We start from the raw sequence: 21,958 nt of genomic DNA on the forward strand, positions 1-21,958 counted from the left end.
GAACTGAAACAGAAATCGCTCATCAGGGCAGGCAACATCCACAGAGAGAACACACGGATTCATGTTTTGAGGGGTCACTGGACTCAAAACGCGAGGTCTGCTTTCTTGCTACAGATGCTGCACGACCTGCTGAGTTTCTCCAGCCAATTGTGCCTCAGATTTACAGCACATGCACTTCTTTAAAATAAAAGAAGTCAAAGAACCAGGATTGTATCCAAATGAAGTGATTGTGTTTCAGGATCAGACTACAAACGCCATCGGTGTCAGGTTCTGCAGCACATGTATACCATCCCGTTCTGACTGTTACCCTTGTGTATCTCCTGTCCCAAAAGGTAGGCAGTAGCCTTGAGCTGGGTAAGGATTTTAGTGGGCAAAGTATTCTAGCCCTTGGCCCTGAGCAGTTGTAGCTGGGTGCATGATCAATGTCAGCGCCAATACAGATAAGGCACCTGAGGCCTGTGACCAGTGGAGTGCCACAGGATCGGTGCTGGGTCCACTGCTTTTCATCATTTACAGAAACGATTTGGACATGAACATAAGAGGCATAGTTAATTAGTTTGTAGATGACACCAAAATTGTAGGTGTCGAGAACAGTGAAGGCTATCTCAGATTATAGTGGGATATGGCTCAGATGGGCCAATGGGCTGAGGAGAGGCTGATGGAGTTTAATTCAGATAAATGCGAGGTGCTGCATTTTGGGGAAAGCAAATCTTAGCAGGACTTATCCACTTAATGGTAAGGTCCTGGGGAGGGCTGCCAAACAAAGAGACCTTGGAGTGCAGGTTCATAGCTCCTTGAAAGTGGAGTCACATGTAGACAGGAGAGCAAAGAAAGCATTTGGTACGCATGATTTTACTCGTCAGTGCGCTGAGTGTAAGAGTTGGGAGGTCATGTTGCGGCTGTAGAGGACATTGGTTTGGCCACTTTTGGAATCCTGTGTTCAGCTCTGGTCTCCCTACTATAGGAAGGATGTTTAACCTGAAAGGCTGCAGAAATTATTTATGAGGATGTTTCTAGGATTAGAGGGTTTGAGCGACAGGGAGAAGCTGAATAGCCTGGGGCTATTTTCCCTGGAGTGTCGCAGGGTAAGGGGGTGACTTTACACAAGTTCATAAAAATCATGAGGGGCCTGGGTTTAAGGTGAAGAGCAAAGGACTCCTCCCCAGGGGAGGGGAGACCAGGACTGGCGGCATGGGTTTAAGGTGAGAGGGGGAAAGATTTGAAGGAGACTGAGGGAGGAACTTTTCACACAGAGGGTGGTGCGTGTATGGAATGAGCTGCCAGAGGAAATGGTGGAGGCTGGTACAACGACAGCATTTAAAAGACACCTAGATTGACTTATGAACAAAGAACAGAAAAAGTACAACAAAGGAACAGGCCTTCCAGCCTTCGCCGATCATCACGCTCCAATTAAGACTACCAAAAGGACATAATTTCTTCCTTTATTCATCCCGTATCCCTACATTCTCTCCCTATTCATCTAACCATCCAGATGAGTCTTAAATATCACCAAAGTGCCTGCCTCCACCATCTCTTGGGCAGTGCGTTCCACCCTCCAACCACTCTCTGCATGAAAAAGCTTCTCTCTCATATCTCCCTTAAGCTTGGCCCGCCCCCTCTTGCTTTGAACCAGTGTCCCCTTTGTAATTGAAACTTACAACCCTGGGAAAAAGGCTCTGACGATCCACCCTATCTATGCCTCATCAGCCATCCTCTTTCCAGATCCCCATAGCCTCAAGACCAAGTGCCATGAGTAGGAAGGGTTGACAGGGATATGGGCCAAGCGGGACGAGGTGAATTTAGGAGACGTGGTCAGCATGGACGAGTTGGACTGGAGGGGGTCTGTTTCTGGGCTGTACGGTTCTATGACTCTATCTTACCTTCGACATCAGAGAACACTTATGTGAACACTGATTCCAAACCACACCTTCCCTCTCACTCTCTGGCATGTCCTTACCTGCCAACTTGCCTTAGCAACCACCAATTAAACTCTGACTGACCTGAGCTGGATTTGCTTACAGGAGCAACTTCAAGAGAGAGTCTCGTGCCAACAGGAAACTAAAACAAACAGAAGCCCAACAGAGAAAACAGTGCAAGACTCCAGCAGAGAGGGGAACAACCACTGAGCAACTCTCACCCGGTGGGCAAGGCTTGTGCTGAATTTCTTGTCTGCACACCCCCTCACCCCCCAGGACACTGATGCAACTTTGCAACACAGCTCCAGAACCAGTAGAGACCTCCTCTGGCACCTCAAACGGAGGGGGCATTCATCTGTAGCATGATTGGCAGACTATGTAAACAGAGCAGATGGACGGTTGCCCTCCCTGGACACGGGCAGAGTCTGACAGCACAGAATAACTGCTACTGAACCAGAACAAATAGTGTGATCTTTCACCACCTGATATTATTTTACCACTGCTGCCTGCAGCCACAGACTCACTCCATCAATCAGATCTCGCTCAGAGGGACAGCCAGGGTTCGATCGCCGTGTTTGAAGGGAAGTCAACAAGCGGAAACACGCTTGTCGATTCCAGGTACACACAGTCAGCGACAGGGGAGAAAGCTTCAGGAACAGGGCGATGGGAACAAGCTGCTCCTGAGGGGTACCGCCTCACTAACTGGTGGGGTCTAGACCAACACCAGAGGCCAACATTGCAGTCGGAGCTTGGAAGCTACAGGTGCCCAGAGAGGGAGCCAGATGTGGAAGGACACGCGGCAGGAGTACGAGACTCCCCTCTCTCTCTCTCTCTCTCTACCCCCCCACCCCACACACACACACAAAATAATTACCTGTGGCCGCTGTTTCTGCTGTGGCTGATGCTGCGTTTGTGTCTGATCCCAGTTGCCCCGGGCTCGATTCGGGCCCACCGATGTCATCATTTACAGTATATACAAATAACAGTATTTACAAGGTATAAACCTACACGGGGGGGGGGGGGGGGAAAGAGAGAGAGAGAGGAACAAATGAAAAGGTGGCCCCAAAACAATACATTGATTTATTTCCCCCCTCCCCAGTGAATCTCTGTCACTGGCAAAGTCTGTGTCTTTTTTTTAAACTCCTCCTTAACTGAATGGCTGACGAGATCACACAAGGGTGGAGCACATTGCTGTGGGTTTGGATTCACACATCCCCCAGAACCCAGTGAGTCTGCTCCCCCATTCAATGAGATCGCAGCTGATCTGATTATTCTCAACCCCACTTACCTGCCTTTTCCCCATACTCCTCGATTCCCTTGCTGATTAAAATTATCTCTCTCTCTCAGCCCTGAATACACTTAACCTCAACAGCCCTCTGCAGCAAAGCATTCCACAGATTCACTCCCATCTCGGAAAGGATCCCTTCTCATCTCGGTCTTACTCAGACTACACCCGCTGGTCCTAGACTCTCCTACACACGGGCAAACAAACTCTCTGCATCTCCCCTATCAATCTCCCCCAAAGAATCTTGTATGTTTTGATAAGATCGCCCCTCATCCTTGTAAGCCTTTGAGTACAGGCCCCGACCTACGGCAATCTCTACTCGTGAGACAATCCCTCCTGCCGCAGGATCAGCCGAGTGAACCTTCCCTGGACTGCCTCCAGTGCCCGGGTCTATCATGTTTTGACATTAAGGGCCCAAAACTGTCCACAGTGTTCCAATTGTGGTCTGTCCAGTGCCTTAGAAAAGCCTCTCTCCAATTATACTCAGTGCTTTTAAAACAAAATTCCACTTGCCTTCCCACTGAACTTGGGTGCCAACTTTTTTCCCCGTGATTCACAGACCAGGCCTCCCAAACCCCTCTGCTGGCGTTTTCTGAAATCGGTCCTGACTTAAATAACATTCAGCTCTTCTGTTCTTCCTGACAAGATGTGCAACCTCAACCCCGCATTATGTTCCATCTGCCAATCGTGGGCCGTTCACACAAGCCCCAACAGCATCTGTGTCGTCCTCATCACTTGCCTTCCCTGCCTATCTTTTGAGTCACCCGCAGAACTGTCTGTAGCCCTTTTCACTTTCACATTCACAGGTGGGACGAGAATTCCCCATACAGTGCACAGAACTACAAGGAGCACTTATTCTCAGGACAAAGACTAGGCCATCCCAGACTGGGAGCAAGTTTTTTTTTTACTCAAGAGGCATAAACGGTGAAATTTCGGACCCGTTACAAGGCTGCAAACGCTCGGCAGGGACTCGAGTGCCTCGAGGGTGCTCCGAGAGGAGGGAAGCCAATTTGAGGTGGAAGCAGAATGTCAGCTGTTATTACAGGGCGACCGTGTATCTGCGGAATCATTTTCTGCCGTTTCAGTTACCCACGGATGACCATGCCTGGAATACATTGTACGGAACCAGGAGGATGCTGGGAGAGTACGGTTCCCAAAAAAATGAATGGGTTCACTCCTGTCCGTGGTTTCAGATTTCCGCAGCAGGTCCTGGGACGTACTCCCCACGGGTATTTGGGGGGGGGGGGGGGGGTTGATTACCATATAATGACCAGTGATTACCACTGAAGGGCCGACCAGTCCCTTGTTCAGGTTATGCCTTCGATCTCTGGGAAACCAAATGTCATCGTTCAGGTTTAACTTGCCTTGAGCGTATTTTTAAAAAGTAAAGCGTTGCAGTGTCCTAGAATTTTCCAAGCTAGATTCCTCAATGCAAAATGCTTAAGCTATGTACACCTCAAACATCATGCATTTAGCTCAAACATGCCAGTGCGGGAACCAATAACCACTGGTTATTGGACTATCTTCACCCAGCCTTGTCCCGAGAGGATCTGAGCTGTGCTTCCTGGGGGTTCTCTGGCAACTCAACGGATCCAGTCAACCTTCACAGGGAAGCATGCTTGCTGCGATCCAGGAACCGCGAGATCTCTCCAGCGGAGTTCTCAACGTGGCCAATTTTGAGATGGTGCCCCATCTATCCTTTGGGAAATCAGGAGAGCCCAGGTGCTGGGAAACAGGGGAGGGAGCAGTTAGCCAACGGGGTTCAGAAAGCTGTCCAAACGCGTCAAGAGGACTGAAATGGCGTGGGGGCTGAGGGGTTGCTTGCCCCGCCGTGGAGGGCAACCTAGAAACAAGGTTTTAGAACAAAGAGGTCTTCTTCCTTTTAAGACGAGGAGGAAATTCTCCTCTCAGATGGTCAGGAGTCTCAAATTCACTCCCCCACGACAGCAGTGCAGGGATCTGCACGAGGGTGAGTTTGCGTGGACGAGAGTGTGGAAGGTTATGTGGAGGGGCAGGCAGGAAAGTTGAGTCACAACAGGAGTGAACTTTCTGAACGACCTCCTCCTGCTCCTGTGGTTAAGGTGATGTGGACCACACAAGCCAGGACTGAGCTTAGCAAGTCCAGTCAACCCAAGGTCGGTGCTTCAAGTGCGGGGGGGGGAATGTCAGAGCATGAAACGAGGTCAATCTTCTCCATGACGGTCCACAGTTTAATCTCTGGCATAGCTGCTCTGGAGGAGCTCAGCTCGCCCACCTTGGACTGAGGGAGAACAAGCGCCCATCAATGGGGAAGCAACTGATCTTGAGACAAGGACAGGAAGCAACGGTTCACCCATCTCAATCAAGAATTCGATCCCCATGACAAAATGATCAGGACAGGCAATCAAGGGGCTGGATTAGACCTTCCTCGTCAACAAAAGCAACCAATTCACAGGGTCCCTGGGGTTTCGAAAATCCCTGAACTGCTTACTGGCAGGTCTCGCTTCCCTGACCTGCTCCTCAAACAACCAGCATTGCCCGGAGGGTGATTACTGACCAGGAAAGGTAACACGGTGGCTCTGGTGTTCAATAGAGCACACAGACACACACACAGACCCTACTGCTCGCTAACCAAACCAGCTTCACTATGATACAAGACTTTACCACAACAATAAAATTAATTTAATGATGACGCCCGCACTGTTGTAAAATCATGGTAAAAAGAAAACTTAGCCTGAGGGCAGCATGGTGCCTCAGTGGTTAGCACTGCCGCCTCACAGCACTAGGGACCCAGGTTCGATTCCCCCCTCGGGCGACTGTCTGTGTGGAGTTTGCACGTTCTCCCAGTGTCTGCGTGGGTTTCCTCTGGGTGTTCCGGTCCCCCCACCCCACCACGGTCCAAGGATTAGGGTGAATTGGCCATGCTAAATTACCCCATAGTGTTCAGGGGTGTGTAGACGTGTACTAGTCAGGGGTAAATGTAGAGTAATGGGGAATGGGTCCGGGTGGGATACTCAGAGGTTCTGTGTGGACTTGTTGGGCTGAAGGGCTTGTAGGGAATTCTTTGAAACCACACAAGCAGAGTGCCTCCAGGAGCTGGTCAGAGGCTGGGAATCCTGTAGCGAGCAATTCCCCTCCTGTCTACCAATGACAAGGCACAAGTCAGGAAGAGTGCAGCTCCAACAACACTCGAAAAGCTCGACACCACCCAGGACAAAGCAGCCCCCGCACCCATAAGCATCCACTCCCTCCACCAACAACGCTCAGTCGCCATCTCCAAAATGCACTGCAAGGCTCCTCAGACAGCACCTTCCAAACCAGGGACCTCTACCCCCCAAATGGGCAAAGGGAGCTGATGCGGGAGACAACATAATTACAGTAGTGAAGTTCAGAAAAATGCACCTCACATGCAGACATTCTATTCCTCTTGCACAAGGTGTGATCAAAGAGCTAAAGTTCAAACCAAGGACTTCCTTCACAAATCAAAGATGGGCAAAGGATTGATCCAACATCTACATGAAATAGCAACATTTTGAAATGACGCTCACAAACCAATCCTTTGAATGCAACCTCTAAGCACCCACCATCCCAAAGTGGTCTGAGCAGAGTCACCAATTGACTGGGAAAGGAAACGGGCCTCTAAAGGGTATCAGCCTCACGTTCTCGCCATCACTGAGAGCACCTGCTTTGTCCTCCATGACCCCAATTGACTTAACATGTCCTTCAGCTGAGACCCTCACCCTGTTACCTCGCCACTACACCCGCTCCACATCTCTCACCACTGCCAGCCCCCAACAACTTCCCTCCTCCAGCCCCCTACACTTCCCTCTTATCTGTCACTCCTCTAGCACCCTATACCCCTCTCATCTGACAACTCCACTAGCCTGCTACACCCCCTCCCTTATCTGGCACCACCTCAAGCCCCCTAAAACCCCTGCCTTGTCACGTCATCCAGCACCTCTATCCCCAGTGTCACCTAGTCCAGTCCCCTACACTTCCGCTGTCATCTCCTCCAGATCCCTAAACCTGTCACCTCTGCCAGCTCCCGTACAATCCCTCCTGATCTGTCAGCTCCTCCAGCCCTCCACACAACTGTTCCCTCTCCATCAGTTCCTCTAGACCCTACTCCTATTCCAACCTATGTCACTTACACCAGCACCCCTCCACAGCCCCTCCCGATCTGTCACCTCTTCAGCGATCTTGTCACTGCTCTGAGTCTGGCCTCTTGGATTTTGCCACTGCCCCGAGACTGCCTGGCCAAGCGTTCACTTGCCTGAACCCTGGTCTCTGGAACTGCCACTGCCCTGAGACTGCCTGGCCAAGCCTGCACTTGCCTGAACCCTGGTCTCTGGAACTCAGGCCTGAAACCTCTCCACCTCTATTTCCTCCTTCCAACAGACTTCTTCAAGTCTACATCAGCAAAGGGCTCTCAGCTCAGCAGGTGGCCTGGGGTTGCACTCCAATGGAAGAGCCTGCCTGAGGCACCTTGAGACTTCAGAGAAGGCACTACACACGTGGTTGCTGCTGCTCGCTGACCGTGGTCAGTGCTGACAGACAACAAACCAGCAGACCAAAGACATGGAGACCAATGGAAACTCAGCCTCGCACCCCAGTTTATAATGCAAGAGGCTCAAAATTTGGAAAACGTTTGTTTGCGACTGTTAGAGATATCAAGGGTGCACAATGTTTACCTTCAATGCTGGAATCCCTACAGTGAGGAACCAGGCCATTTGGGCCATCGAGTGCACATTGTCCAAACAGCATCCCACCCAGACCCACCCCCTCCCAACCTACCTCTGTAACTTTGCTCTTGCTATGACTAACCGACCTATGGCCTACGCATCCCTGGGGCACTACGGAACCATTTAGCATGGCCAACCCACCCGAACCTGCACATCCCTGGGCACTATGGGACCATTTAGCATGGCCAACCCACCCTAACCTGCACATCCCTGGGCACTATGGGACCATTTAGCATGGCCAACCCACCCTAACCTGCACATCCCTGGGCACTATGGGACAATTTAGCATGGCCAATCCACCCTAACCTGCACATCCCTGGGCACTATGGGACAATTTAGCATGGCCAATCCACCCTAACCTGCACATCCCTGGGCACTATGGGACAATTTAGCATGGCCAATCCACCCTAACCTGCACATCTTTGGACTGTGGGAGAAAACTACAGTACTCAGAAAACCCACGCAGACATTGGGGGAGAACGTGCAAATTCGACAGACTGTCATCTGAGGGCAGAATTGAACCCAGATCTCTGGGGCTGGGAGGAAGCAGTGCTAACCACTGAGCCACCGCACTGCTTGAGGTAGAGACTGGAACTGACGTGAAGCTACCTCACTTTGAATCAACCCCCAAATCCCTGCCTTGCAAAAAACAAAATTGCTGCATTTAAAACACAACAGCCAAGAGTCAAAAGAAGTGTACATGCACAAATAAGTATAAAAATACTTCCCAAAGCAGAATGCTGCAAACACAACCAACTTGAAATTTGATAGAACCCACACCCCACTGTTCTGTGTTGTTCTTTCTACTTCTCTGATCACCATGATAGATTCCTATTCCTCTCCCCCTCACATGTTTATCCAGCTTCCCCTTCGTTGCCTCACTGCTCTTAGACTCGACTGCTCCCCATGGGAGTGAGGCCTTACATCCTCCCCCGTTCCTGTGGGGAGCGAGTCTCCACATTTCTCTCAAACTCCCCGTTGAACTCAAGTGACCATCTTACACTGACGGTGCACCCATGTGATTTGTCAAAGCCCCCGTCAATCTTACAGCCACGAAGACAGTCAAAATGAGAGCGCAAGCTCAGGGGGTCTGTCTGTTGACCCCCAAGATAAATGACTGCAGAATATCTCCGCAACTCAAAATGTTCTGAACAACACAACTGGACACCGTTAAACCAACTACCGCATGCTTCCAGGAGTTTAAGCATCACAGACATCGATGTGGTCCAAACTAGAGCAGTTTGGCTTTGTTTGAAGTATGAAATCCACAATTTTCTTTTCATTCATTCTCAGGGTGAGGACATCGCAGGCCTGGCCAGCATCTGCTGCCCACCCCTAATTGTCCAGAGGGCAGTCAGAGATGTACTACAGCATGGTCCAACCAATAACCCAACCCAATCTAGTCCCACCTGCCCAAGAGTCAGCCACATCGCTGTGGGTCTGGAGTCAGGTGTAGGTCAGACCAGGGAAGGATGGGAATACAGCGATACAGCACAGGAACAGGCCCTTCAGCCTGCCAAGCCTGTGCCAGTCACCACACCCTAACCAATAACCGTTCTGCCCTTATTCGGTCCATATCACTGTCCCCTCCCTACCCACACACCCATCCAGATGCCCCTTAAACGTCACCAACGTGCCTGTTGCCAGCACCTTTTCTGTCAGTGCGTTCCAGGGTCCAACCACTCCCTGCGTGAAAAACTTCCCTCGCACATCTCCCTTAAACTTGTCCCCTCTGACCTTAAACCTGTCTCCCTCTTGTAACTGATACTTCAACCATGGGAAAAACCAGATGGGACTTTCTACCAATCATCATTAGACCTTTAATTCCAGATTTTTACTGAATTCAAATTTCACCACCTGCCTTGGCGGGATTCGAACCCAGGTCCCCAGAAGAATACTCTGGATCAGTAGGCTAGTAATAATATCATGAGGTTGCCTCCTCCCCAATGACCTTTCGTTCCTTTCTTCTTTGGAGGGTTGAACTGCTGACAGAACCACTCAAGTTTCTGAACAACCACCCTGACGTGGAGCCTTCGGGATACACGGCATGCCGTGGTATGGAACCATACAATCCGCTTTCCTCCTCTATCTCCGATGAGTTAACTCACGAGAGGGGGAATGTGACTTGACACAGAGCTTATTTACGTCCCTCGGTTTTATAAACCTCTACGGTCAACCCTCAACCTCCCACGCTCCAGTTAAAAACGACCCAGCCTTTCCTGACAACTCTCACCCTCCACTCCCAGCAACATCCTGGTAAATCTCTTCCGAACGCTTTCCAGCTTAATCTTATCCTTCCCATACAGTGTTTCGGCTGTCACACAAAGGTTAGGCTGTGGGAATTCTAGCTCAGTTTGGGAATTGCACCTTAGCACAGGGTCAGCAAAGAGGAAGAAAAGACCTCCCGTATGGAACAACAACTTTATTCAGCACAGCAACAACCAAATGGCCACCTGGTTACATGTGGAGATCAAAAGGACTGCAGGCCAAGATCATCAGTCAGGTGGTGGGGGTGGGGGGGAAAGGAGGGGAAGGAAGAGGGTGGGGAGGGGAAGGAAGAGGGTGGGGAGGGGGGGGAAGGGGGGGGGAAGGGGGGGGAAGGGGAAGCAAAAGTGAAAAGAAGAAAGAGAAAGCAATAAGAGATAAAGAGAAAGAGAGAAAGGAGAACAAGATTAATGTGCCCATGATGTTAAGCAAAATAAAAACAATGACCAAGTTAAAACGACAGAAGCTACACAGGAAAGAGCAGTTGCTTCTATTTTAGCACACACTATTCTCCCTCTCTGCTGACACACAGAGCAACTTCAGGCCAGCAATGGAAAACATCAACACTAAAACTGACAAGATTTCCTCTTCTCTCAGAAAGAAAATCCTTCCTGTCCATTAAAATTTAATTTCACTGCCTCCATCCTCCTCCCTTTGACCTCCTACCTCCACTGTCGGAAGGAAGATGCAACGGAGGTGGAAAAAAAACGCGTCACGCAAATGGACGCCCCCCTCAGCGAATCCAAACACTGGGGGAGCAACATGACAACAAAAGACCCGCAGATAATCCTGGCTCAAAACAAAAAAAATGCTCAGCTCAGCACAAGGTTTAACGTGCTCCTTTGGGAGGTTTCCACAGATGAAGGGGGCGGGGGTGACAAACAAACCATCAACCCCCAGGTTGAGGGACACAATGAGAAACATTTACAAACACAACGCAAATTAACACCAAACCAACAGAAAGAGAGTCAAAAAAGCATGCTTCACCAAAAGTACAATTCAGCCTCATGTCCTCAATATCTGCAACGATAGGAGAAACGGGGGGAGGGGTGGGCAAGGCTGGATTGGGCTAAGAGGGGACAAGAGAAGGGCACACCCCTGACAGAGTGGGGTGGGGGGGGGGGGGGGGGGGGAGCACGAGACAGCATTAGGGAAAGGGATGGAGGGACAAGGCAGGGGGACAGGTGCCTCGAGAGGGAGTGATGGGCCCGGAGGCAGGGGGGCAGTGAGGGAGGGAAGAGCGAAGAAATGGGGTACTGAGGGTGGGAGGGGACAGGTGGGCAGCAATGGTGGAAGAGAACATGGACAAGGGTGCGATGGACAAACTGGGCAAGGGGTGCTGAGGGAGGGAGCAACAAGCTGGGGGGGGCAGCGAGGGAGTGGGGGCGTGCATGAGGGTCGGGGGGGAAGAAGAGAGTTTGTGTGGGGGGTGAAGGGTAGAGCATGGTTGGGGGGGGGGTGTAAAGGGGGAGCGCGGGCGGGGGGGGTTATGAAAGGGAGAGTGTGGATGGGGAGGGTGAAGGGGAGTGCGTGGGTGTGGGGGGCTGAAGGGGAGTGTGTGTGTGGGGGGGGTGAAGAAGGGGAGTGTGTGTGTGGGGGGGGTGAAGAAGGGGAGAGTGTGTGTGGGGGGGTGAAGGGGAGCGTGTGTGTGGGGGGGTGAAGAAGGGGAGCGTGTGCGCATTGGGGGGGGGGGAAGAAGGGTGTGTCGGGGGGGTGAAGAAGGGTGTGTCGGGGGGGTGAAGAAGGGGAGTGTGCGTGTGTGGGTGAAGAAGGGGAGTGTGTGTGTGTGTGCGCGTGTGTGCGTGCGTGTGAAGGAGGGGAGTGTGCGTGCGTGCGTGTGAAGGAGGGGAGTGTGCGTGCGTGCGTGTGAAGGAGGGGAGTGTGCGTGAAGAAGGGGAGTGTGCGTGCGTGTGTGTGTGTGAAGAAGGGGTGTGTGCGTGCGTGTGTGTGAAGAAGGGGAGTGTGCGTGCGTGCGTGAAGAAGGGGAGTGTGCGTGCGTGCGTGAAGAAGGGGAGTGTGCGTGCGTGTGTGTGTGTGTGTGTGTGAAGAAGGGGAGTGTGCGTGTGTGTGTGTGAAGAAGGGGAGTGTGCGTGCGTGTGAAGAAGGGGAGTGTGCGTGCGTGTGCGTGTGTGAAGAAGGGGAGTGTGCGTGAAGAAGGGGAGTGTGCGTGCGTGCGTGTGTGTGTGTGTGAAGAAGGGGAGTGTGCGCGCGTGTGTGTGTGTGAAGAAGGGGAGTGTGCGTGCGTGTGTGTGAAGAAGGGGAGTGTGCGTGCGTGAAGAAGGGGAGTGTGCGTGCGTGTGTGTGAAGAAGGGGAGTGTGCGTGAAGAAGGGGAGTGTGCGTGCGTGTGTGTGTGTGAAGAAGGGGAGTGTGCGTGCGTGTGTGTGAAGAAGGGGAGTGTGCGTGCGTGCGTGAAGAAGGGGAGTGTGCGTGCGTGCGTGAAGAAGGGGAGTGTGCGTGCGTGTGAAGAAGGGGAGTGTGTGTGCGTGTGTGAAGAAGGGGAGTGTGCGTGAAGAAGGGGAGTGTGCGTGCGTGCGTGTGTGTGTGTGTGAAGAAGGGGAGTGTGCGCGCGTGTGTGTGTGTGAAGAAGGGGAGTGTGCGTGCGTGTGTGTGAAGAAGGGGAGTGTGCGTGCGTGAAGAAGGGGAGTGTGCGTGCGTGTGTGTGAAGAAGGGGAGTGTGCGTGAAGAAGGGGAGTGTGCGTGCGTGTGTGAGAAGAAGGGGAGTGTGCGTGCGTGAAGAAGGGGAGCGTGCGTGCGTGTGCGTGCGTGAAGAAGGGGCGTGTGCGTGCGTGCGTGAAGAAGGGGCGTGTGCGTGCGTGCGTGAAGAAGGGGAGTGTGCGTGAAGAAGGGGAGTGTGCGTGAAGAAGGGGAGTGTGCGTGAAGAAGGGGAGTGTGCGTGAAGAAGGGGAGTGTGCGTGAAGAAGGGGAGTGTGCGTGCGTGCGTGTGTGCGTGTGCGTGAAGAAGGGGAGTGTGCGTGAAGAAGGGGAGTGTGCGTGAAGAAGGGGAGTGTGCGTGAAGAAGGGGAGTGTGCGTGAAGAAGGGGAGTGTGCGTGAAGAAGGGGAGTGTGCGTGAAGAAGGGGAGTGTGCGTGAAGAAGGGGAGTGTGCGTGAAGAAGGGGAGTGTGCGTGAAGAAGGGGAGTGTGCGTGAAGAAGGGGAGTGTGCGTGAAGAAGGGGAGTGTGCGTGAAGAAGGGGAGTGTGCGTGAAGAAGGGGAGTGTGCGTGAAGAAGGGGAGTGTGCGTGAAGAAGGGGAGTGTGCGTGAAGAAGGGGAGTGTGCGTGAAGAAGGGGAGTGTGCGTGAAGAAGGGGAGTGTGCGTGAAGAAGGGGAGTGTGCGTGAAGAAGGGGAGTGTGCGTGAAGAAGGGGAGTGTGCGTGAAGAAGGGGAGTGTGCGTGAAGAAGGGGAGTGTGCGTGAAGAAGGGGAGTGTGCGTGAAGAAGGGGAGTGTGCGTGAAGAAGGGGAGTGTGCGTGAAGAAGGGGAGTGTGCGTGAAGAAGGGGAGTGTGCGTGAAGAAGGGGAGTGTGCGTGAAGAAGGGGAGTGTGCGTGAAGAAGGGGAGTGTGCGTGAAGAAGGGGAGTGTGCGTGAAGAAGGGGAGTGTGCGTGAAGAAGGGGAGTGTGCGTGAAGAAGGGGAGTGTGCGTGAAGAAGGGGAGTGTGCGTGAAGAAGGGGAGTGTGCGTGAAGAAGGGGAGTGTGCGTGAAGAAGGGGAGTGTGCGTGAAGAAGGGGAGTGTGCGTGAAGAAGGGGAGTGTGCGTGAAGAAGGGGAGTGTGCGTGAAGAAGGGGAGTGTGCGTGAAGAAGGGGAGTGTGCGTGAAGAAGGGAAGTGTGCGTGAAGAAGGGGAGTGTGCGTGAAGAAGGGGAGTGTGCGTGAAGAAGGGGAGTGTGCGTGAAGAAGGGGAGTGTGCGTGAAGAAGGGGAGTGTGCGTGAAGAAGGGGAGTGTGCGTGAAGAAGGGGAGTGTGCGTGCGTGTGTGTGTGTGTGAAGAAGGGGAGTGTGCGTGCGTGTGTGTGTGTGAAGAAGGGGAGTGTGCGTGCGTGTGTGTGTGTGAAGAAGGGGAGTGTGCGTGCGTGTGTGTGAAGAAGGGGAGTGTGCGTACGTGTGTGTGTGAAGAAGGGGAGTGTGCGTGCGTGTGTGTGTGTGAAGAAGGGGAGTGTGCGTGTGTGTGTGTGTGAAGAAGGGGAGTGTGCGTGCGTGTGTGTGTGTGTGAAGAAGGGGAGTGTGCGTGAAGAAGGGGAGTGTGCGTGCGTGCGTGTGTGTGTGAAGAAGGGGAGTGTGCGTGCGTGTGTGTGTGTGTGTGAAGAAGGGGAGTGTGCGTGCGTGTGTGTGTGTGTGTGTGTGAAGAAGGGGAGTGTGCGTGTGTGTGTGTGAAGAAGGGGAGTGTGCGTGCGTGTGAAGAAGGGGAGTGTGCGTGCGTGTGCGTGTGTGAAGAAGGGGAGTGTGCGTGAAGAAGGGGAGTGTGCGTGCGTGCGTGTGTGTGTGTGTGAAGAAGGGGAGTGTGCGCGCGTGTGTGTGTGTGAAGAAGGGGAGTGTGCGTGCGTGTGTGTGAAGAAGGGGAGTGTGCGTGCGTGAAGAAGGGGAGTGTGCGTGCGTGTGTGTGAAGAAGGGGAGTGTGCGTGAAGAAGGGGAGTGTGCGTGCGTGTGTGTGTGTGAAGAAGGGGAGTGTGCGTGCGTGTGTGTGAAGAAGGGGAGTGTGCGTGCGTGCGTGAAGAAGGGGAGTGTGCGTGCGTGCGTGAAGAAGGGGAGTGTGCGTGCGTGTGAAGAAGGGGAGTGTGTGTGCGTGTGTGAAGAAGGGGAGTGTGCGTGAAGAAGGGGAGTGTGCGTGCGTGCGTGTGTGTGTGTGTGAAGAAGGGGAGTGTGCGCGCGTGTGTGTGTGTGAAGAAGGGGAGTGTGCGTGCGTGTGTGTGAAGAAGGGGAGTGTGCGTGCGTGAAGAAGGGGAGTGTGCGTGCGTGTGTGTGAAGAAGGGGAGTGTGCGTGAAGAAGGGGAGTGTGCGTGCGTGCGTGAAGAAGGGGAGCGTGCGTGCGTGTGCGTGCGTGAAGAAGGGGCGTGTGCGTGCGTGCGTGAAGAAGGGGCGTGTGCGTGCGTGCGTGAAGAAGGGGAGTGTGCGTGAAGAAGGGGAGTGTGCGTGAAGAAGGGGAGTGTGCGTGAAGAAGGGGAGTGTGCGTGAAGAAGGGGAGTGTGCGTGAAGAAGGGGAGTGTGCGTGAAGAAGGGGAGTGTGCGTGAAGAAGGGGAGTGTGCGTGAAGAAGGGGAGTGTGCGTGAAGAAGGGGAGTGTGCGTGCGTGCGTGTGTGCGTGCGTGAAGAAGGGGCGTGTGCGTGCGTGAAGAAGGGGCGTGTGCGTGCGTGTGCGTGAAGAAGGGGCGTGTGCGTGCGTGTGCGTGAAGAAGGGGAGTGTGCGTGAAGAAGGGGAGTGTGCGTGAAGAAGGGGAGTGTGCGTGAAGAAGGGGAGTGTGCGTGAAGAAGGGGAGTGTGCGTGAAGAAGGGGAGTGTGCGTGAAGAAGGGGAGTGTGCGTGAAGAAGGGGAGTGTGCGTGAAGAAGGGGAGTGTGCGTGAAGAAGGGGAGTGTGCGTGAAGAAGGGGAGTGTGCGTGAAGAAGGGGAGTGTGCGTGAAGAAGGGGAGTGTGCGTGAAGAAGGGGAGTGTGCGTGAAGAAGGGGAGTGTGCGTGAAGAAGGGGAGTGTGCGTGAAGAAGGGGAGTGTGCGTGAAGAAGGGGAGTGTGCGTGAAGAAGGGGAGTGTGCGTGAAGAAGGGGAGTGTGCGTGAAGAAGGGGAGTGTGCGTGAAGAAGGGGAGTGTGCGTGAAGAAGGGGAGTGTGCGTGAAGAAGGGGAGTGTGCGTGAAGAAGGGGAGTGTGCGTGAAGAAGGGGAGTGTGTGTGAAGAAGGGGAGTGTGCGTGAAGAAGGGGAGTGTGCGTGAAGAAGGGGAGTGTGCGTGAAGAAGGGGAGTGTGCGTGAAGAAGGGGAGTGTGCGTGAAGAAGGGGAGTGTGCGTGAAGAAGGGGAGTGTGCGTGAAGAAGGGGAGTGTGCGTGAAGAAGGGGAGTGTGCGTGAAGAAGGGGAGTGTGCGTGAAGAAGGGGAGTGTGCGTGAAGAAGGGGAGTGTGCGTGAAGAAGGGGAGTGTGCGTGAAGAAGGGGAGTGTGCGTGAAGAAGGGGAGTGTGCGTGAAGAAGGGGAGTGTGCGTGAAGAAGGGGAGTGTGCGTGAAGAAGGGGAGTGTGCGTGAAGAAGGGGAGTGTGCGTGAAGAAGGGGAGTGTGCGTGAAGAAGGGGAGTGTGCGTGAAGAAGGGGAGTGTGCGTGAAGAAGGGGAGTGTGCGTGAAGAAGGGGAGTGTGCGTGAAGAAGGGGAGTGTGCGTGAAGAAGGGGAGTGTGCGTGAAGAAGGGGAGTGTGCGTGAAGAAGGGGAGTGTGCGTGAAGAAGGGGAGTGTGCGTGCGTGTGTGTGTGTGTGAAGAAGGGGAGTGTGCGTGCGTGTGTGTGTGTGAAGAAGGGGAGTGTGCGTGCGTGTGTGTGTGTGAAGAAGGGGAGTGTGCGTGCGTGTGTGTGAAGAAGGGGAGTGTGCGTACGTGTGTGTGTGAAGAAGGGGAGTGTGCGTGCGTGTGTGTGTGTGAAGAAGGGGAGTGTGCGTGTGTGTGTGTGTGAAGAAGGGGAGTGTGCGTGCGTGTGTGTGTGTGTGAAGAAGGGGAGTGTGCGTGAAGAAGGGGAGTGTGCGTGCGTGCGTGTGTGTGTGAAGAAGGGGAGTGTGCGTGCGTGTGTGTGTGTGTGTGAAGAAGGGGAGTGTGCGTGCGTGTGTGTGTGTGAAGAAGGGGAGTGTGCGTGTGTGTGTGAGAAGAAGGGGAGTGTGCGTGCGTGTGTGTGTGTGAAGAAGGGGAGTGTGCGTGTGTGTGAAGAAGGGGAGTGTGCGTGCGTGCGTGTGTGTGAAGAAGGGGAGTGTGCGTGCGTGCGTGAAGAATGGGAGTGTGCGTGCGTGAAGAAGGGGAGTGTGCGTGCGTGAAGAAGGGGAATGTGCGTGTGTGTGTGTGAAGAAGGGGAGTGTGCGTGCGTGTGTGAAGAAGGGGAGTGTGCGTGTGTGTGTGTGTGTGTGTGTGTGAAGAAGGGGAGAGTGTGGGGGGGTGAAGGAGAGTGTGTGTGGGGGTGGATGAAGAAAGGGAGTGTGTGTGTGCGTGCTTGTGTGCGTGCTCGTACGTGTATGTTTGTTGGGGGGCTGAGGAAGGGGAGTGTGTGTGCGTGTTGTGGGGGTGAAGAAGGGGTGAAAGAGTGTGTGTGTGCGCGTGTGTGTGTGTGTTGGGGTGTTGAAGAAAGGGAGAGTGTGTATGTGCGTGGGTGTGTGCTTGTGTGCGTGCGCATACGTGTGCGCTTGCATGTGTGTTTGTTGGGGGGCTGAGGAAGGGGTGTGTGTGTGTGCGCGCGCGGGGGGGTGAAGAAGGGGAATGTGTGTGGGGGGTGAAGGAGGGGAGGGTGTGTGTGGGAGGGGATGAAGGGGAGTGAGTGTGTGAGCGCGCGCGCGTGTGTGGGTGCAGAAGGGGAGTGTGTGTGTGTGTTGGGGGGGTGAAGAAGGGGAGTGAAAGTGTGTGCGCGCGCGTGTGCATTTGTTGGGGGGCTGAGGAACTGGAGTGGGAGAGCGCGTGTGCTGGGGGCGAAGGAGGGGAGAGCGCGGGTGCTGGGGGCGAAGGAGGGGAGAGCGCGGGTGCTGGGGGCGAAGGAGGGGAGAGCGCGGGTGCTGGGGGCGAAGGAGGGGAGAGCGCGGGTGCTGGGGGCGAAGGAGGGGAGAGCGCGGGTGCTGGGGGCGAAGGAGGGGAGAGCGCGGGTGCTGGGGGCGAAGGAGGGGAGAGCGCGGGTGCTGGGGGCGAAGGAGGGGAGAGCGCGGGTTCTGGGGGCGAAGGAGGGGAGAGCGAGGGTGCTGGGGGCGAAGGAGGGGAGAGCGCGGGTGCTGGGGGCGAAGGAGGGGAGAGCGCGGGTGCTGGGGGCGAAGGAGGGGAGAGCGCGGGTGCTGGGGGCGAAGGAGGGGAGAGCGCGGGTGCTGGGGGCGAAGGAGGGGAGAGCGCGGGTGCTGGGGGCGAAGGAGGGGAGAGCGCGGGTGCTGGGGGCGAAGGAGGGGAGAGCGCGGGTGCTGGGGGCGAAGGAGGGGAGAGCGCGGGTGCTGGGGGCGAAGGAGGGGAGAGCGCGGGTGCTGGGGGCGAAGGAGGGGAGAGCGCGGGTGCTGGGGCGAAGGAGGGGAGAGCGCGGGTGCTGGGGGCGAAGGAGGGGAGAGCGCGGGTGCTGGGGGCGAAGGAGGGGAGAGCGCGGGTGCTGGGGGCGAAGGAGGGGAGAGCGCGGGTGCTGGGGGCGAAGGAGGGGAGAGCGCGGGTGCTGGGGGCGAAGGAGGGGAGAGCGCGGGTGCTGGGGGCGAAGGAGGGGAGAGCGCGGGTGCTGGGGGCGAAGGAGGGGAGAGCGCGGGTGCTGGGGGCGAAGGAGGGGAGAGCGCGGGTGCTGGGGGCGAAGGAGGGGAGAGCGCGGGTGCTGGGGGCGAAGGAGGGGAGAGCGCGGGTGCTGGGGGCGAAGGAGGGGAGAGCGCGGGTGCTGGGGGCGAAGGAGGGGAGAGCGCGGGTGCTGGGGGCGAAGGAGGGGAGAGCGCGGGTGCTGGGGGCGAAGGAGGGGAGAGCGCGCGTGCTGGGGGCGAAGAAGGGGAGAGCGCGCGTGCTGGGGGCGAAGAAGGGGAGAGCGCGCGTGCTGGGGGCGAAGAAGGGGAGAGGGCGCGTGCTGGGGGCGAAGATGGGGAGAGCGCGCGTGCTGGGGGCGAAGATGGGGAGAGCGCGCGTGCTGGGGGCGAAGATGGGGAGAGCGCGCGTGCTGGGGGCGAAGATGGGGAGAGCGCGCGTGCTGGGGGCGAAGATGGGGAGAGCGCGCGTGCTGGGGGCGAAGATGGGGAGCGCGCGCGTGCTGGGGGCGAAGATGGGGAGAGCACGCGTGCTGGGGGCGAAGATGGGGAGAGCGCGCGTGCTGGGGGCGAAGATGGGGAGAGCGCGCGTGCTGGGGGCGAAGATGGGGAGAGCGCGCGTGCTGGGGGCGAAGATGGGGAGAGCGCGCGTTGCGGGGGGCGAAGATGGGGAGAGCGCGCGTTGCGGGGGGCGAGGGAGGGGAGAGCGCGCGTGCTGGGGGTGAAGATGGGGAGAGTGCACGTGCAGGTGAAGATGCAGACAGCGCGTGTGCTGGGGGTGAAGATGGGGAGAGCGCGCGTGTTGGGGGTGAAGATGGGGAGAGCGCGCGTGCTGGGGGTGAAGATGGGGAGAGCGCGCGTTGCGGGGGGCGAGGGAGGGGAGAACGCGCGTGCTGGGGGTGAAGATGGGGAGAGTGCACGTGCGGGTGAAGATGCGGAGAGCGCGTGTGCTGGGGGTGAAGATGCGGAGAGCGCGCGTGCTGGGGGCGAAGATGGGGAGAGCGCGCGTGCTGGGGGCGAAGATGGGGAGAGCGCGCGTGCTGGGGGCGAAGATGGGGAGAGCGCGCGTGCTGGGGGCGAAGATGGGGACAGCGCGCGTTGCGGGGGGCGAAGATGGGGAGAGCGCGCGTTGCGGGGGGCGAAGATGGGGAGAGCGCGCGTTGCGGGGGGCGAGGGAGGGGAGAGCGCGCGTGCTGGGGGTGAAGATGGGGAGAGTGCACGTGCAGGTGAAGATGCAGACAGCGCGTGTGCTGGGGGTGAAGATGGGGAGAGCGCGCGTGTTGGGGGTGAAGATGGGGAGAGCGCGCGTGCTGGGGGCGAAGATGGGGAGAGCGCGCGTTGCGGGGGGCGAGGGAGGGGAGAGCGCGCGTGCTGGGGGTGAAGATGGGGAGAGTGCACGTGCGGGTGAAGATGCGGAGAGCGCGTGTGCTGGGGGTGAAGATGCGGAGAGCGCGTGTGCTGGGGGTGAAGATGGGGAGAGCGCGCGTGTTGGGGGTGAAGATGGGGAGAGGGCGGGTGCTGGGGGTGAAGATGGGGAGAGGGCGCGTGCTGGGGGTGAAGATGGGGAGAGGGCGCGTGCTGGGGGTGAAGATGGGGAGAGGGCGCGTGCTTGGGGTGAAGATGGGGACAGTGCGCGGGCGGGTGAAGATGGGGAGAGGGCGCATGCTGGGGGTGAAGATGGGGAGAGTGCGCGTGCTGGGGGTGAAGATGGGGAGAGTGCGCGTGCTGGGGGTGAAGATGGGGAGAGTGCGCGGGCGGGTGAAGATGGGGAGAGTGCGCGGGCGGGTGAAGATGGGGAGAGGGCGCGTGCAGGGGGTGAAGATGGGGAGAGTGCGCGTGCAGGGGGTGAAGATGGGGAGAGTGCGCCTACAGGGGGTGAAGATGGGGAGAGTGCGCGGGCGGGTGAAGATGGGGAGAGTGCACCTGCTGGGGGTGAAGATGGGGAGAGTGCACCTGCTGGGGGTGAAGATGGGGAGAGTGCGCGGGCGGGTGAAGATGGGGAGAGGGCGCGTGCCGGGGGTGAAGATGGGGAGAGGGCGCGTGCTGGGGGTGAAGATGGGGAGAGTGCGCGTGTTGGGGGTGAAGATGGGGAGAGGGCGCGTGTTGGGGGTGAAGATGGGGAGAGTGCGCGGGCGGGTGAAGATGGGGAGAGTGCGCGTGCTGGGGGTGAAGATGGGGAGAGGGCGCGTGCTGGGGGTGAAGATGGGGAGTGCGCGCGTGCTGGGGGTGAAGATGGGGAGAGTGCGCGTGCTGGGGGTGAAGATGGGGAGAGTGCGCGTGTTGGGCGTGAAGAAGGGGAGAGGGCGCGTGTTGGGCGTGAAGAAGGGGAGAGGGCGCGTGCTGGGGGTGAAGATGAGGAGAGGGCGCGTGCTGGGGGTGAAGATGAGGAGAGGGCGCGTGCTGGGGGTGAAGATGAGGAGAGTGCGCGTGCTGGGGGTGAAGATGGGGAGAGGGCGCGTGTTGGCGTGAAGATGGGGAGAGCGCGCGTGTTGGGGTTGAAGATGGGGAGAGGGCGCGTGCTGGGGGTGAAGATGGGGAGAGTGCGCCTGCTGAGGGTGAAGATGGGGAGAGTGCGCCTGCTGAGGGTGAAGATGGGGAGAGTGCGCCTGCTGAGGGTGAAGATGGGGAGAGTGCGCCTGCTGGGGGTGAAGATGGGGAGAGTGCGCGGGCGGGTGAAGAAGGGGAGAGGGCGCGTGTTGGGGGTGAAGATGGGGAGTGTGCGCGTGTTGGGGGTGAAGATGGGGAGAGGGCGCATGCTGGGGGTGAAGATGGGGAGTGCGCGCGGGCGGGTGAAGATGGGGAGAGTGCGCGTGCTGGGGGTGAAGATGGGGAGAGTGCGCAGGCAGGTGAAGATGGGGAGAGGGCGCGTGTTGGGGGTGAAGATGGGGAGAGTGCGCGGGTGGGTGAAGATGGGGAGAGGGCGCGTGTTGGGGGTGAAGATGGGGAGAGGGCGCGTGCTGGGGGTGAAGATGGGGAGAGCGCGCGTGTTGGGGGTGAAGATGGGGAGAGCGCGCGTGCTGGGGGCGAAGATGGGGAGAGCGCGCGTTGCGGGGGGCGAGGGAGGGGAGAACGCGCGTGCTGGGGGTGAAGATGGGGAGAGTGCACGTGCGGGTGAAGATGCGGAGAGCGCGTGTGCTGGGGGTGAAGATGGGGAGAGCGCGCGTGCTGGGGGCGAAGATGGGGAGAGCGCGCGTGCTGGGGGCGAAGATGGGGAGAGCGCGCGTGCTGGGGGCGAAGATGGGGAGAGCGCGCGTGCTGGGGGCGAAGATGGGGACAGCGCGCGTTGCGGGGGGCGAAGATGGGGAGAGCGCGCGTTGCGGGGGGCGAAGATGGGGAGAGCGCGGGTGCTGGGGGCGAAGGAGGGGA

The 21,958-nt window shown here is 57.0% G+C and overlaps 2 protein-coding genes across 7 annotated transcripts in view; one reads left to right on the top strand and one right to left on the bottom strand.

Annotated features, from left to right (window-relative positions):
* Nucleotides 1-21,958, bottom strand: part of ubap2l (ubiquitin associated protein 2-like) — a 90,400-nt gene that overhangs the window by 67,049 nt on the left and 1,393 nt on the right. For all 6 annotated transcript variants that reach the window (XM_060820812.1, XM_060820816.1, XM_060820814.1 and 3 more), the window contains exon 2: nt 2,791-2,920. In XM_060820812.1, coding sequence (XP_060676795.1) covers nt 2,791-2,880 — 90 coding nt within the window. In that variant the 5' untranslated portion in view covers nt 2,881-2,920. The remainder of the gene's footprint in view (nt 1-2,790; nt 2,921-21,958) is intronic.
* LOC132805536 (spidroin-1-like) overlaps nt 19,498-21,958 on the top strand; it is a 4,454-nt gene continuing 1,993 nt past the window's right edge. Inside the window, exon 1 of the mRNA XM_060820647.1 lies at nt 19,498-21,844. Coding sequence (XP_060676630.1) covers nt 19,498-21,844 — 2,347 coding nt within the window. The remainder of the gene's footprint in view (nt 21,845-21,958) is intronic.

Source organism: Hemiscyllium ocellatum, chromosome 50 (genome assembly GCF_020745735.1).
Source record: "Hemiscyllium ocellatum isolate sHemOce1 chromosome 50, sHemOce1.pat.X.cur, whole genome shotgun sequence".
Lineage (NCBI taxonomy): Eukaryota > Metazoa > Chordata > Chondrichthyes > Orectolobiformes > Hemiscylliidae > Hemiscyllium > Hemiscyllium ocellatum.